This window comes from Aotus nancymaae, unplaced genomic scaffold (genome assembly GCF_030222135.1).
Source record: "Aotus nancymaae isolate 86718 unplaced genomic scaffold, 86718_ANA_hifiasm-v0.15.2.pri h1tg000006l, whole genome shotgun sequence".
In the NCBI taxonomy this organism is placed as follows: domain Eukaryota; kingdom Metazoa; phylum Chordata; class Mammalia; order Primates; family Aotidae; genus Aotus; species Aotus nancymaae.
The window spans coordinates 51,908,032-51,924,494 of record NW_026988417.1 but is presented as its reverse complement, the minus strand read 5'-3'; the positions used below and the strand labels follow the sequence as shown (position 1 = coordinate 51,924,494).

General features: G+C 40.0%; 1 protein-coding gene across 2 annotated transcripts in view; it reads right to left on the bottom strand.

The window, feature by feature from the left end:
* Nucleotides 1–16,217, bottom strand: part of SRP72 (signal recognition particle 72) — a 37,472-nt gene extending 21,255 nt beyond the window's left edge. For both annotated transcript variants that reach the window (XR_010339075.1, XM_012441055.3), the window contains exons 1-8: nt 16,086–16,217; nt 14,042–14,162; nt 11,621–11,744; nt 9,088–9,231; nt 8,897–9,008; nt 5,371–5,402; nt 738–862; nt 587–644 (exon numbers count right to left, since the gene is read on the bottom strand). Coding sequence is in view for 1 of the 2 variants with exons in the window: in XM_012441055.3 (XP_012296478.2) it covers nt 587–644; nt 738–862; nt 5,371–5,402; nt 8,897–9,008; nt 9,088–9,231; nt 11,621–11,744; nt 14,042–14,162; nt 16,086–16,194 (825 nt within the window). In the remaining variant the exon portion in view is untranslated. The remainder of the gene's footprint in view (nt 1–586; nt 645–737; nt 863–5,370; nt 5,403–8,896; nt 9,009–9,087; nt 9,232–11,620; nt 11,745–14,041; nt 14,163–16,085) is intronic.
* Nucleotides 16,218–16,463: the final 246 nt, after the last annotated feature.

The following is a 16,463-nucleotide window of genomic DNA, read 5'->3' as shown; positions in this document are numbered from 1 at the left end:
GAGGCTACAGCCTGGGTGAGAGTCTCAAAAAAAAAAAAAGGAAAAAGGAAGCTTTTTCCATTAAAAGAGTGTTCCCAATGGTGGCTAAAGACATTAGTACAGTAGTACTCTAAGTTAAAGTGCTTATATATTTGTAATATTTTACATGGGATGGGGTATGGTGGAGGAGAAAGAGCACCTGTCCATACCCCCTAAAAAAGAAAATTCAAGAAAAATTATAGAAAGAACAACACTTGCACACTCAGATTCCACAGAAGAAATCATATAAAACATGCATACACTTAAAGTCTAAAAGCCTCAATAATTTATATTTCTTACAAAGAGAGAGTCTTTATATTATCACATTAGGAAAAGGGGAGGATCTTAAAGTCTAGGATCTACTACAAAAAAGCTGTATTACTTGAATATACCTTGTAGTATCATTATCATTAGAAGAGTTAAGTAATACCCTCCATTGTGATTTTGCTACAACTGGACTTTTTCATGTTACAACGAACACTTAGCCTATCCTAGAACAAAACTAAAACTAGGGTGATGAGCTTTCAGGGTAAAATACATCCGTAGGAAAGCCACAAATATTCCATACCTTGTTAATGGTAATGATGTTATTTGCAATTACAGCTAGTAATCCCACATCTGTTGGTCTGTGAACAACAAGCAACAGTCAAAACCAAACAAACCTTTAAAAAGAAACCCCATTCCCTACAAAAGATACTTCCTTTTAACAACTCACTCACTTTAGTTTTATTATTTGATTGTAAAGTTGCAAAGCCTCCTCCGTTCGACCCTGAAGCTGCAGAATATAGGCCATCTGACCATGAATGATGGCCAGTTCTGCCTGTGGGTCCTCCTCAGTCCCATCCTAAGAGAAAGAAACATTTTTCTCATATAAATTATCCAAACTGATCTACATATTTACCAAATGACCCAAACATTCAAAAGAGATACAATCCTGAAGAAGACATACAATTTCAGAAATTTTCCCTTAGAGTCAGTTCTTTAGAAATCGCCACCATGAGAGAAGTTTAAATGAAAACAGCAAAAAGACTTCGACTTCTAAGTATCTAAAGCAAAAAAATGGCAAAAAGATCCTAGAAGAACATGATAGCAAGTTTAGGAATACCATTTACTGATCATTATCATCCTCTAAAACCCAAGAACTAAAAAACATAAGTAAAAAGCAAGTATGCAAGTACATCTTTTTATAATGATACCCCAAAATTCTGAAAACATAATTCTCATAAAAATCACATTTAAGGAGAGAGATCCAAGATGGCTGATCACTAGCAGCTCGGGCTCATAGCTCCCAGTGAAAGCGCAGAGAACGAGAGGACGCCACACTTCCAGATGAATATTTGTTGCTCATGGACCAAGAGATTCCCAGCGGAGGAGCCCCACGGGTCGCCAGAGTGACTCTTGTGGCCGGCGTGGCGGTTTTGCTGGCGCCTTAGCGCGGCAGTTCTTGGTGCAGAGTCCGGAGATTCCCGGGCAGAAAAGCACCATCAATCTTAACACCGCTGTTTTGGCCGGCGCAGTGGATTGCTCAGATTTCGGCGCTGGGAATCAAAAAGTTGGACGTCTGCTCAGAGACCTAGTTAGAAAGTCGGTAATTACAAAGACGACAGAGGGATAAATATATAATGAAGGGAAGAAACCAGCCTAAAAAGGCAGAGAATACTCAAAATCAGAATGCCTCTCCCTCTACAGGGGATCGCAATTCCTCATCAGTAACGGAACAAGGCTTAATGGAGAACGGGTGTGTTCCAATAACAGAAGCAGGTTTCAAAAGGTGGGTAATAAGAAACTTCTGTGAATTACAAGAACTTGTTCTAATCCAATGCAAAGAAACTAAGAACCTTGAAAAAAGGTTTGACAAAATGTTAACGAGAACGGACAATTTAGAGAGAAATATAAGTGAATTGATGGAGCTGAAAAACAACACGAGAACTTCGCGAAGTATGCACAAGTTTAAACAGTCGAATTGATCAAGCAGAAGAAAGGACATCAGAAGTCGAGGATCAGCTCAGTGAAATGAAACGAGAAGACAAGATTGGAGAAAAAAGGATAAAAAGGAATGAGCAAAGTCTCCAGGAAATATGGGACTATGTGAAAAGACCTAATTTACGTTTGATAGGTGTACCTGAATGTGACGAAGAGAATGAATCCAAGTTGGAAAATACTCTTCAGGATATCATTCAGGAAAATTTTCCCAACCTAGCAAGGCAGGGTAATATTCAACTCCAGGTAATACAGAGAACACCACAAAGATATTCTTCAAGAAGACCAACCCCAAGACACATAATCGCCTGATTTATTAGGGTTGAAATGAAGGAGAAAATACTAAGGGCAGCCAGAAAGAAAGGTCAGGTTACCCATAAAGGGAAACCTATCAGACTTACAGCAGATCTCTCAGCAGAAACCCTACAAGCCAGAAAAGAGTGGGGACCAATATTTAACCTTCTTAAAGAAAAGAACTTTCAACACAGAATTTCATATCTAGCCAAACTAAGCTTTATAAGCGAAGGAAAAATTAAATCTTTTGCGAACAAACAAGTTCTTAGATACTTCACCACCACCAGACCTGCTTTACAAGAGCTTCTGAAAGAAGCACTATACATATAAAGGAACAACCAATATCAGCCTTTCCAAAAATATATCAAAAAGCAAAGAGCATTAACACAATGAAAAATCTCCACCAACTAATGGGCAAAACAGCCAGCTAGCATCAAATGCCAGTATTAAACTTATATATATTCTAATTGGATAAAAAGCCAAAACCCATCAGTATGCTGCATCCAGACCCATCTCACATGCAACGATACACAAAGACTCAAAATAAAGAGAAGGAGGAAGATTTACCAACCAAACAGAGAGTAAAAATAAACAAATAAACAAAAAGCAGGAGATGCAATTCTCGCCTCTGATAAAGTAGACTTTAAAGCAACAAAGATCAAAAGAGGCAAGAAGGACATTACATAATGGCAAAAGGATCAAAGTAACAAGAAGAGCTAACAATTCTATAGATCAACGAGACAGAAAATTAATAAGGACATCCAGGACTTGAACTCAGACCTGGAACAAGTAAACTTAATAAACATTTATAGAACTCTCCACTTCAAATACACAAAACATACATTACCATCTCACACCTATTCCAAAAGTGACTACATAATTGGAAGTAAATCACTCCTCAGTAATTGCATAGCATTTCATAGGTTTAAATGAAATATTGGTTGGCTGTTTATTATTTTCTTCCCTTATTCCTTCCTGACTACATCATTAAGTATAATTATCGGTATAAAAGAGGTTTTCAATACCCATTATTAAATTGCATTCTAGCCTGGGCAAGAAAGCAATACTCCCATTCTCTCTCTCTTTCTCTTCTTTTTTCTTCCTCTTTTCTTTTTTTTTCTTTCTTTCTTTCAAAAAAAAAAAAGGAAACAAACACAAACAACCTCGCTACAGAGTCTATTGACCCACTATATCAAAAACAAAACAAAACAAAAATCACATTTAAAAATGCTTTTCTCTCTATTCTACCATAACTCTAATACAAAAACTACAAAATTCCAATTAACACTGTACAAAAAACTTAAAAAGCTGGAACTAATTCTGTACTTAAACTCATCCCATAATTGAACAAATTCTGTAATTAAAGTAGTAGTTCTCTTAACTGATGCTCCAGATTAATCCACATTTCTCCTTCTGAAAAGGCTGTACAATGAATACTCAAGACCAGGAGATAACTCTCCTTCAGCAACCCAATACTCCTGCTCTCTCCTGGTGAGTTATCTGCTGACCAGGAGTCAGATATATTTGTTTTCAAACCCATTATGCAGTTGTGTTTGATGATGAAATGATAAAACTTAAATATTAAAGAGAAGAACTATTTGCTGGGCATGGTGGCTCACGCCTCTAATCTCAGTGCTTTAGGAGGCTGAGGCGGGAGGATCGCTTGAGGACCAGAGTTTGAGACAAGCCTGGACAACACAGCGAGACTCCCATCTCTACAAAGAAGAAAATAATTAGCTGGGCATGGTGGTGGTACTCAGGAGGCTGTGGTGAGAGGACTGCTTGAGCCAGGAGTTTGAGGTTACCGTGACCTACTATCATACCACTGTACTCCAGTCTGGGTGAAACAGGAAGATCCTGTGCCAAAAAACAAACAAAAAAGCAAACAAACAAAGGCCAGCATGGGGGCTCACACCTGTAATCATAGCACTTTGGGAGGCTGAGGCAGGCAGACTGTCTCAGCTCAGGAGTTTGAGACCAGTCTGGGCAACACGTGAAACCCTGTCTCTACTAAAATACAAAACATTCACCAGGCCTAGGCAACAGAGTGAGACTCTGTCTCCCAAAAAAAAAAAAAAAAAAAAGGAGAGTGAACTATGAATTTGAAAAGAGACATAATTCGACGTAAATCATGTTGAATACTCAGAAAGACATGGTAAAGGTAAATTCCTAAAAGAAAGTTATTGTCTAATTGGTGAGCCAAAAAATGTTAAGAGATTGGTTAAAAAAAAAAATCTTTACGGACTCTATAATCAAAGTGCTTACCAACTGTCTTTAAGATATTGTTACACTTAGAAAAAAAAAAAAAGTTGGCTGGGCGCAGTGGCTCATGCCTGTAATATCAGTGCTTTGGGAGCCCAAGGTGGGTGGATCAACTGAGGCCAGGAGCTTGAGGCCAGCCTGACCAACATGGTGAAACCCTGTCTCTACTACAAATACCAAAAAACACTGGCCAGGTGCAGTCGCACGTGCCTGTTTAATCGCAGCGGAGGCGGAGGTTGCAGTGAGCTAAGATGGTGCCACTGCACTCCAGCCTGGGCAACAGAGCAAGACTCCATTTAAAAAAAAAAAAAAAAAAGTAGAAATTGGGAATGTTGAATTATGTTATTACATAAGAAATACACGTGGAACTCCTATGAGTAGACCCACCCTCAAAGACCTTAGCCCTACATCCTAAAATAGGAGAATAAATTTACACTGTATAAATTTATAATTAAATATTTAAGGTATATAAAAATTTTTTGTATTGTGATTTCTCTTTCTTTTTTCTTTTTTTTTTTAAGACAGGGTTTCACCATGTTGGTCAGGCAGGTCTTGAACTCCCAGCCTCAGGTGATCTGCCCATCTTGGCCTCCAAAGTGCTTGGATTACAGGCGTGAGCCACTACGCCCAGCCTGTGATTTCTCACTCTGATAGACTTGATCAAATAACTGATCAGGAGGGTGGTTTCTTGTGTGATTCCTATTTATTGAATCACCATCTTTTTAAAAAAGTCAGTAAATAGTACAATGAAGCCTCTCAGTAATTTATATTAGTCAGAAGCATAAAATTAAGGTTTAACAATGATGGAATACTTACAGCGTCTTCTGATAATGAACGGCGGCAAAGATCTATAGAAGAAAAATTGTTTTAAAGGCATTATTGCTGGGTAAACCCATTTCTTTCACTATTCCAAAAAGCAAGATCTAAATTCCTAGGCAGAAGATTCCAAGATAAGCACAATAACAAGCAATTGTGAAATTTACATTAGCCTCAAATATACTACATATATATTATTAGTCTCTGACTTTCCTAGCTCTTTGTCACTTTTATTTGTTGTCTCTATGCTAAAAATATTTGTAAAGGGCATTAAAAAATATAAATGTAATAAATGTTAATTGTAAAATATCAATTATAGGAAAGTATAAATAATCCTACCACCCAGAGATAAACGCTGCTAGTGTTTCAGTTACTTAGTTTTTTAATATTTTTTGTTTTAAAAGTTAGGGTCTCACTCTGCTGCCCAGGGTGGAGTGTAGTGGCTTAATCACAGCTCACTGCAGCCTTGAAATCCTGGGCTCAAGTGATTCTCCCACCTTAGCCTCCCAAGTAGCTGGGACTACAGGTGTGAGTCACCATACCCAGCTTAGTTTTATGTAAATGCACAGCTCCATTTTAAAATGAAAGTGAGATACTATTTTGAAACCTCCCTTCCCCATTCAATATCCTGTGGACATCTTTCTGTTACAATAAACATAGATCTACATTACTGTATTTTTAAAAAATGTCATTGGTTGTAATGATTGTATAGTAATTATTTTGTGATTATGGTAAAACTTAGCCAATCCTTTAATAGTATAGAAATTCATGCTGTTTCTAAATTTCTGTTCTTATGAATATCCCTTCAATGAATATTCATAGATACATGCATAAATTTATCTAATCATTTCCTCAAAATAAGTTTCTAGAAGTGAAATTATTGGATCAAAGGGTATGCATATTTTAAAATCTGCTACACATCACCAAACTGCTCACTGAAAAGTCTCTATTACTCTTATACTCAAAATTGCAATGTATGAGAATATTCTTCATTGGGTATGATCGAGAAATTGTAATTCTTGATCATAGTTAGCTGGGTGCACCCAGCTAAATATACTTTTTTTTTTTGTAAAAACGTAGGCTTACGGCCAGGCGCGGTGGCTCACGCCTGTAATCCCAAGCACTTTGGGAAGCCGAGGTGGGTGGATCACAAGGTCAGGAGTTTAAGACCAGCCTGGCCAAACAGTAACACCCCATCTCTACTAAAAATACAAAAAATTAGCTGGGCATGGTGGTGGTTGCCTGTAATCCCAGCCACCTGGGAGGCTGAGGCAGGAGAATCGCTTGAACCCAGGAGGCAGAGGTTGCAGTGAGCTGGGATCACGCCATTGCACTCCAGCCCAGGCAACAGTGTGAGACTGTCCCAAAAACAAACAAAAAACAAGTGCTTCCTCTATTGCTCAGGCTGGTCTTGAACTGCTAGGCTCAAGCAATTCTCCTGTCTTGGCCTCCAAAACTGCTAGAATCATAGGCATGAGCCACCGCAGTCAGCCAAGGAATTACAATTCTTAAAACAGGTTTTTCTTCTCATGATGCTCTAACCTTTGCTTTTATTTTAACCTTCAACATTTAATAGTAAAACTTTGCTCATTTAAACCCCTAATACTTAATAGAAAAACAGACTTTGTTTCACCTTTTTTTTCCCATCCCAATGATAACTGCAGTCTCTACATCACTTTTACAGCTTCCAGGGAAAATGAATGCACGAGCAAAGTCAGAATGTTTCACGTGTTAATAACAGACATAGTTCTCTAATAAATTAATTTTTTTCTTAATTAAAAGTTTCAACTGGGTGCGGTGGCTCATGCCTGTAATCCCTGCACTTTAGGAGGCCAAGGCAGGCAGATCACTTGAGGACAGGAATGGTGAACATGGTGAAAACCGTCTCTACTAAAAATACAAAAATTAGTTGGGCATGGTGGCGCATGCCTGTGATCCCAGCTACTTGGGAGGCTGAGGCACAAGAATTGCTTGAACCTGAGAGGTAAAGGGTGAAGTTACCCAAGTTCTCACCACTGCACCCCAGCCTGGGTGACAGAGCAAGACTCTGTTCCCTGCTGTGGCCCACCCCAAAAAAGCTTCAAAGCATTCAAATATTCCATACAGAAATACACCAAATGGACTTAAAACATGTTTGAGGCCAGGCACGGTGGCTCATGCCTGTAATCCCAGTACTTTGGGAGGCCGAGGCAGGCAGATCACAAGGTCAGCAGTTAGAGACCAGCCTGACCAACATGGTGAAACGCTGTCTCTACTAAAAATACAATAATTAGCCAGGTGTAGTGGCGCATGCCTGTAATCCCAGCTACTCAGGATGCTGAGGCAGGAGAATCACTTGAACCCTGGAGGTGAAAGTTGCACTGAGCTGAGGGAGACTACACTACTGTGCTCCAGCCTGGGTGACAGAGAGAGACACCATATCAAAAACGAAAAAAACAAAAACAACAAAAAAAAATGTGCTTGAATGGTGCTATCAATACATAAATGTAGTATATGTGTGTGCACACACATAGGCCCACCATGTTATTTCTTGAATACCTGTTTAACAACAATAATGGTAACAACTATTTACTGAATGCTTATACTATATGCCATGTACTATTGTAAATGGTTGACATTTATTAACTCAATTTACATATAGCATTCATAGTAATTTGTTCAAAACCAGCTCCTCAAAATTCAAACTTTAGGGTCCGATATGGCTGGAAACGGACTAATACACTGGCGTAGGGATTAGAAATATAGGAGACATATGGTCAAAAAGAGAAAGACTTGGCTGGGCATGGTGGCTCATGCCGGTAATCCCAGCACTTGGAAAGGCTGAGGAAGCTGGGTTACTTAAGGTCAGGAGTTCGAGATCAGCCTGGCCAAAAGGGTGAAATCCTGTTTCTACTAAAAATACAAAAAATTAGCTGGGTGTGGTGATGTGCACCTGTAAGCCCAGCTACTTGGGAGGCTGAGTCAGGAGAATCACTCAAACCTGGGAGGCAGGGGTTGCAGTGAGCTGAGATCGTGCCATTGCACTCCATCCTGGGTGACAGAGTAAGACTCTGTCTCAAAAAAAAAAAAAAAAAGGCCGGGCGCGGTGGCTCAAGCCTGTAATCCTAGCACTTTGGGAGGCCGAGGCAGGTGGATCACGAGGTCAAGAGATCGAGACCATCCTGGTCAACATGGTGAAACCCCGTCTCTACTAAAAATACAAAAAATTAGCTGGGCATGGTGGCGCGTGCCTGTAATCCCAGCTACTCAGGAGGCTGAGGCAGGAGAATTGCCTGAATCCGGGAGGCGGAGGTTGCGGTGAGCCGAGATTGCGCCATTGCAATCCAGCCTGGGTAACGAGCGAAACTCCATCTCAAAAAAAAAAAAAAAAAGAGAGAGAAAGACTACATGAACTTTGAGAAATTGTCACTGTATCCATAACTTTAATAATTTCAATAATGTCACAGAGGTCAAATGCAATTTTAGAAGATACTCTACAAAGTTATATGCACATTATATTTGCAGATAAGTTTAACAAACGTCCAACCTTCAGCTTTTTGCAGGATTTTCATGGCTTGGTTCAGCTGGCCTTGGCCTATCAGTGCACATGCAGTGTTGTAGCACAGCTCGTGTGTGCCTTCTTGGAAGCCCAAGTTCTCCTGTCAGGGGACAAAATACCAGTTAAATACTAAACATGAATATTACTTCATGACTGTATGGGTACACAAGGATACTCACTGGAACCACTTTTTCCCAATTGCTCTGAGCTGCAACAACTGCTGAAAGGTTTGTTTTCCTCTCCTCATCATAATCATCTTGGGAGTTTCGGACGAGATCTCTATATACCGCTAAGCATTCATCATAGCGTTCCAAACGGTATAACTGAATAATAAATAGAAAGTAAAAAATCAGAGACAAATATGATGTTATGTCTTTACACCATAAAAACCTTTTCTGGAACCATTAAGTAGGAATCCTAGTTCAGCATAATGTGAACAATCAACTGTTTATAATTTTTAAATTAGTTCCATGTACTAGTAATATTTCTAAAAAGTTACTTTTTGAAAATACTTTTTTTAAAATTTATTTATTTATTTATTTATTTTTTTAAAGACAGGGTTTCACCATATTGGTCAGGTTGGTCTCAAACTCCTGACCTCAGGTGATCCACCCGCCTCAGCTTCCCACAGTGCTGGGATTACATGCGTGAGCCACCACGCCCAGCTTTGAAAATACTTTTATAATGAATGTTTATTATACTGCAGACCTACAGGCAGGATTCAGTTGAGAAAAGTCATTTTCTTTACCATTCTTCTTGAAGTTAGTTAAGTCCCCAAATAGGTTGTGAAAGAAAACCTTTCTACAGAATTCAACCCTGTTACCTAGATCTGAAATTACAATAAACATATTTTTCCACAACACAAAATAATTAGTAAAACAGTAACGAAATTAAATGTTAAGAAAAAAACTTGGCTGGGCGCGGTGGCTCACGCCTGTAATCCCAGCACTTTCGGAGGCCAAGGCGGGTGGATCACGAGGTCAAGAGATCGAGACCATCCTGGTCAACATGGTGAAACCCCGTCTCTACTAAAAATACAAAAAATTAGCTGGGCACGGTGGCGCGTGCCTGTAATCCCAGCTACTCAGGAGGCTGAGGCAGGAGAATTGCCTGAACCTGGGAGGCGGAGGTTGCGGTGAGCCGAGATCGCGCCATTGCACTCCAGCCTGGGTAACAAGAGCGAAACTCCGTCTCAAAAAAAAAAAAAAAAAAAGAAAGAAAAAAACTTAATGTTTCCTAGGAGTTCATTACAATTTTCATTTTATCTTTCTCAGAAACCAGCTGTCACACAGGTCAGTCTTAAGTAGACACAACAGAATTCCTAGTGATTTCATTCAACTTGTGCTGAAAGAACAACTGCCACTCTAGGTCAATTAGTCCACTAGGTATGACACAGATTGGTGTCCTTAATCAACCTCAAAATGCTAGAATTACCCTGAAGTTATCCAGTTTACCTTAAAAGTTTTTTATAGACCTACAATCCATGAATTTGTCCAAATCTTTCCTCAACTCATTTGTATTATTAAATTCATACTACCTCCTGAGGACAATAGATTCAATGCAACGTTATTTGCCCTAAATTCACATTTAAAAGTCTTTAAGAGGAGGCTAGGCATAATGGCTCATGCCTGTAATCCCAGTACTTTGGGAGGTCAAGGCAGGCAAATCACTTGAGGCCAGGAGTTCAAGATGAGCCTAGGCAACATGGCATAATCATGTCTCTACTAAAAATATAAAAATTGCCTGTAATCCCAGCACTTTGGGAGGCTGAGGCAGGCAGATCACCTGCCTTGAGTTCGAGACCAGCCTGATCAACATGGAGAAACCCTGTCTCTACTAAAAATACAAAATTAGCTGAGCGTGGTGGCACATGCCTGTAACGCCACCTACTCAGGAGGCTAAGGCAGGAGAATTGCTCGAATCCGGGAGGCGGAGGTTACAGTGAGCCAAGACTGTGCAATTGCATTCCAGCCTGGGCAACAAGAGCAAAACTCCAATTCAAAAAAAAAAAAAAATTAGCTGGGTGAGGTGGTGCATGTCTGTAATCCCAGCTACTAGGGAGGCCTAGGCAGAAGCATCGTGTGAACCTGGGAAGCAGACGTCGCAGTGAGCCGATATCATGCCACCGCAATCCAGCCTGGGCAACACAGCGAGACTCTGTCTCAAAACAAAAACAAAAACAAACAAACAAAAAAAACTTAAGAGGGTTTTGCTAGCTCTAATATACACATTCCTATCCTCTTGTCATTAACAGTCCTATTTTGCATTAGGCTTAATTTTATGTCTCAAAATACTTTAAAATATTTTTATGATTTCACGGGCTAGAATCATCTAAATTCTTATCTATCATGATATCCTTTATTTTAAACTTAGAATAAAGTATCAGTGAAATACTATTTCAAATCTGTGTAAGTACAAGTTCAACGTGCTTCATCTCCCTAACTAATTTAGTCCAAATTAAACAGACTAGTTCTTTCATTTTCTTTGAATTTCTAATTACCCTGAGGAAGTAATTTGTTCATAGCACATTATATATGCAACTGTTTGTATGAAGATCATGAAGAGGGAATATATTCAAACCTCAAGGACTGGTTTGGTGGCCAGTTTTGTGGAGCATCAGGATGGGCTGGGTTTCCTCATCCCTGCTCCTTGCTAGAGGTAGTCATGCTCACTCAGGATGATTGTCAACACGTATTTAAAAGCAGTAATTACCACTTGTCCATAAAGCTCCTTCAGTTTGTCTGTCTGCTGGGTGGAATTTTCTATTGTCTTCAAGGCATTCTCAATTCTGTTCAGCCTGTACTCGCAATATGCCTTTTCAAAGGAGAGAGAGTTACTGAAGAAGGAAAAAAACCAGTATCTGATTATTATCTAACAATGCAATGTGCCCATTATATACCAGACACTGTTCTAAGCTCTGGATTTAGTCCCCAAAACAGATGAGAAAACTGACAAAGGTTAGAGACTTGTCCAAATATCAGACAGCTTGTAAATGTGTATCAATCAAACATATAATTAAGCATTTATCAATTTCCCTAGCCTCTCTTTCATGAATATTCTTATTAGAATTATTGGCCTTTTGAAATAAACATTTAAGAAGGAAATAATTCATCTGCTAAATAATTGTCTTAGATACAAAGATAATCTGAAGGCTGTTTTAAATGGGTTGTTTTAGAAGTTTCTTAAATTCATTAACAAAACAGTAAGTCACATAATGCTTCTTTAAACTTGTTTAAGAAATAAATAATTAGCAAAGAAAAAATAACTAGAAATCTTAAAAGAAGTACTTGTAACCAAACAGCTGGTAAACACTACTAACATACACACGTTTAAAAATTCATCTAGATTAATGTGACACCTCATTGTTGATGTTTCAACCATAATCCATGAGGAAAAATATCTATCAAAGCAAAGACCAATGTCCTTTATTTATGTACCTAACAAAAAATTTACTTTTGGGCCAGGTGCAGTGGCTCATGCCTGTAATCCCAGAACTTTGGGAGGCTGAGGCGGGCGGATCACTTGGGGTCAGAAGTTTGAGACCAGCCTGGCCAACATGGTGAAACCCCGTCTCTACTAAAAATATAAAAATTAGCCAGGAGTGGTGGCGCACATCTGTAATCCCAGCTATCTGGGAGGCTGAGGCAGGGGGATTACTTGAACCTGGAGGGCGGAGGTTGCAATGAGCCAAGATGGCGCGACTGCACTCCAGCTTGGGCAACAAAAGCAAAATTCCATCTCAAAAAAAAATTTATTTTTATAAATATTCTTATTCAAGACTTATTAACAAAATGTTTTTGAAAATGTCTCATCTCATAAAATGGCCCAAAATCAAAACACTGAATTTTAGCACAAACATATTTAATAGGAGAAAAGCAGCATCGCCTATATTTCCCTTTTATTTTTAATAAAGTTTAAAATTAATTTTTAATCTCTAACACATTTATATGGCTCAAATATAAAAAGAAAAAGAGATAGGCCGGGCGCGGTGGCTCACGCCTGTAATCCCAGCACTTTGGGAGGCCGAGGCGGGTGGATCACGAGGTCAAGAGATCAAGACCATCCTGGTCAACATGGTGAAACCCCGTCTCTACTAAAAATACAAAAAATTAGCTGGGCATGGTGGTGCATGCCTGTAATCCCAGCTACTCAGGAGGCTGAGGCAGGAGAATTGCCTGAACCCAGGAGGCGGAGGTTGCGGTGAGCCGAGATCACGCCATTGCACTCCAGCCTGGGTAACAAGAGCGAAAGTCCGTCTCAAAAAAAAAAAAAAGAGAAATACACTAAGAGGCTTTATTCCCACTGCTACCCAAATCTAACCTGTTCCTATCATCTCCTACAAATAACTATTTATTCATTGTTTCTCTTTATATTGTTTGTTTTGCAAATACACATGTATATTTTTATATCCTCCTCCTCTTTTAAAGGAAGTATACTATATATTGTTTTGCACCTTATAAACCAGTATCCTATTAATATGCTGCAAACAATTTCAATACATATTTTTTTGGAGCCTATGTATAACAGTAAAGAAACTTCTACTGAGTTATTCTCCCTACATTCTCCTCATAATTATACCCCACAACTCTCTATGGTTCACCTCCTTAGTGGGTCAAAGGGAAGACAGTGGTTAGAAAAAAAAAAAAAAGGCTCCCTAAGGATGAAAGGAACGAAAGTTACTAGTACTCCTTCCAGTTTCAGAAACACTACTGACAAGCAAAAGGAACAAGGTAAAAAAAAAAAATCAGCAAATAGTTGGGAAAAAATCATGGAAGTGAATATGGCTATAGTAAGTCTTTCTTTCTTTCTTTTTTTTTTTTGAGACAGTCTCACTCTGTTGCCCAAGCTGGAATGCAGTGGCACAATCTCGGCTCATGGCAACCTCCACTTCCCAGGTTAAAGCAATCCTCCTGCCTCAGCCTCCCGGTGCCACTATACCCAGCTAATTTTTGTAGTTTTAGCAGAGACAGGGTTTCACCATGTTGGCCAGGCTGGTCTTGAACTCATGACGTTGTGATCCACCTACCTCGGCCTCCTAAAGTGCTGGGATTACAGGTGTGAGCCACCGCACCCAGCTGATAGCTATACTAAGTGTTTCTAGTAACTGTATAAGCAACTAACTAAATCACTTACTTGGCTAACACTTTGGTGTGAGTATTGATGACATTCAAGGCTTCCTTGAAACTTCCATTCTGGATAAGGCATACCACTTTACAGTGCAAGGCAGTTACATCATCTTTGTTGCTCTGTAGTACTAGAGAACAATTTTAGGAAAGTCATTTTTAAATCCATTTCCTTTTCACATTTTTACTAAATTTTCCCACCCTGTATCTCTGAAAGCTAAATTTCTAATTTTGCTGTAACAGAAATAATTGGTCAAAACAACCAGAAGAAACAGCAGACAAAACAAAACAAAACCCAACAAACAACTAATCTTCACTTTTAACTTAAGAAATGACAATAAGGAGAGTTATAGATTAAATTTTCAATGAGATAAAGATTCCCAATATGCATGTACCAAGAAAGTGCAGTGAAATAAAGAAAAAGCAATGTCTCCAGATTTTTCATCTTGAAATGCAAGCTACATCCTACATATTTCATTACTTCACAGAGAAAAAGTTCAGGTAGAACTCAGAAGCAAATGACCTAGGTTTGGTGCAAGCCTGCCACCAAATGCCTGGGGGTCTTGGGCATATCGCTTAACAGCCAAATCTCAGTTTTCTGAGCTACGAAATGATTACAAAAGTATTACCTATTTAATAAGGTTACTGACAACATGAAATGAGAGTATTTTGGAAAAATAAAATAAATTATATAATGCAAAGGCAATTTATCTTGATGGCAACGTTTCCAAAAATCATTAAAATATTCCCTTTTCACCTACGACAACCAAAGAGAAGTATAAGGAAGAACTCAGGTGGCAAGTTTCAATGCTAACAGCTGTTCAGTGTTAAAATGACCAGGATCATAGTGACTCTTGCTCCTGTGCAACTACAGAAGTTCAATTCTCAAAGAATCAGAAGAATTTCTACCAACTAAGAAAACACATTGGTGAACAAGGTTGACAACTTTTGCTGATTAAAGAATTCCTGCAAAATACTACACTATTACTAAGCATATAGTACTGGTTGGAAGGTTAGAGTTAATTCAAAGAAATTTAGGGATCAAATAACACTAATTCGTAGCTATTTTTCTAAATGTCTGAAATCACCAAAGTGCACTGTGGGCACAATCACTACTGTTCACGTTAACCCAGCACTAGAGTGTTGAAAATTATTTAGATAGGTTTGTATATTACTGAGATACCTTTTATGTTACTACTACTATGAACAGCTAGGCCCTGCCTTGGTAGTTACATTTCCAAATCTAACATGCACAGGCTGTATCTTCAGTAGAGAAGAACTGCGCACCGCCGAGAACATTAAGTAGCATGGACATATTCCAGGCATGTAGGAAAGAATAAAAGAATACGATGAATTAAACCTCACACCAAAGGCAGCAAAACCTGAAATTATCCCTTACAGGGCCAAACAAACAAAAACAGGCCAACTTTTCTTCCGACATTATTTCAAGTATTGGTGCTTCCACACACTTATTCCTAGCTTAATAACACCGAAGAGATTCTATCTATGGGAATGACAGGCCTGACATCCGGATCCAGCCCTTTCCTCTCGCCCCGTAGAATCCACACAGCTTCCGCCCTGTCAGCAACAGCTTCAAAACTACGTGTCCCAAGCAGGTTCCTGCCCCTTCAGTGGCCAAAGAGAAAACAAGCCCCCTCAGCACTACAGTCTGGATCACTGCGCTCAAGATGAAGAATAAAAAGAAGCAATGTGGAATATTAGTGAAATAAAGCAGAAGAGAAGGAGTCAAATAAGAAAACAGTTTGAAATGGGCTCCGGGAGCTGCGGTCTCTTTAAAACCCTCCCTCGCTTCCCGTGGGGGCTAAAGAGGGAAGTACACGTGGCTCTAAGCAACCAGGGACCCCAGGCTGGCCTGGTGGAGCGAAGGGGTGCGACCTGCATCTGCCGGGCGTTCGGGCCCGAGCCGGGCGTTGACTGGGGGGGTCTTGGGGGTCTCCCCTTTCCGAGTCTACCGGAGGTGGTCGCGCGTGCCGGAAACAGGCCGCATCCTCCCGCCGGCCTGAGCCCGCCCTAGTGCCCACCCCGACACTTACTCTTATTGACGGTCTTGAGAGCGCGCGTGAAGTCGCCGTTCTGGCCATACCGGTTCACTTCACTCCACAGCGCAGGCACTGAAACCCCCCCGGTGCCGCCGCTCGCCATCTTGGAGGAGACGAGGGGAGGGACGAGGCGACCTCTGCCCCGGAAGAGGATCTCCTAGGCAGCCAAGTGGAGGAGGAAGCCGGTGGTTGCTAAGCGTCGTGGGATTGGGAGCGTCTTCAGCCCCTAGGCAGCATCAGAGATCGTAATCTGCTCTCGTGGCAAGAAATTTGCTCGGATAGAGTTGATACAGCTCACCTGAAGTTGGCTTGGAGAAAAGAGGCGTCGGACTCCTGGACGAGGTTGGGAAACGGTCACCAGTTTCGGTTCAA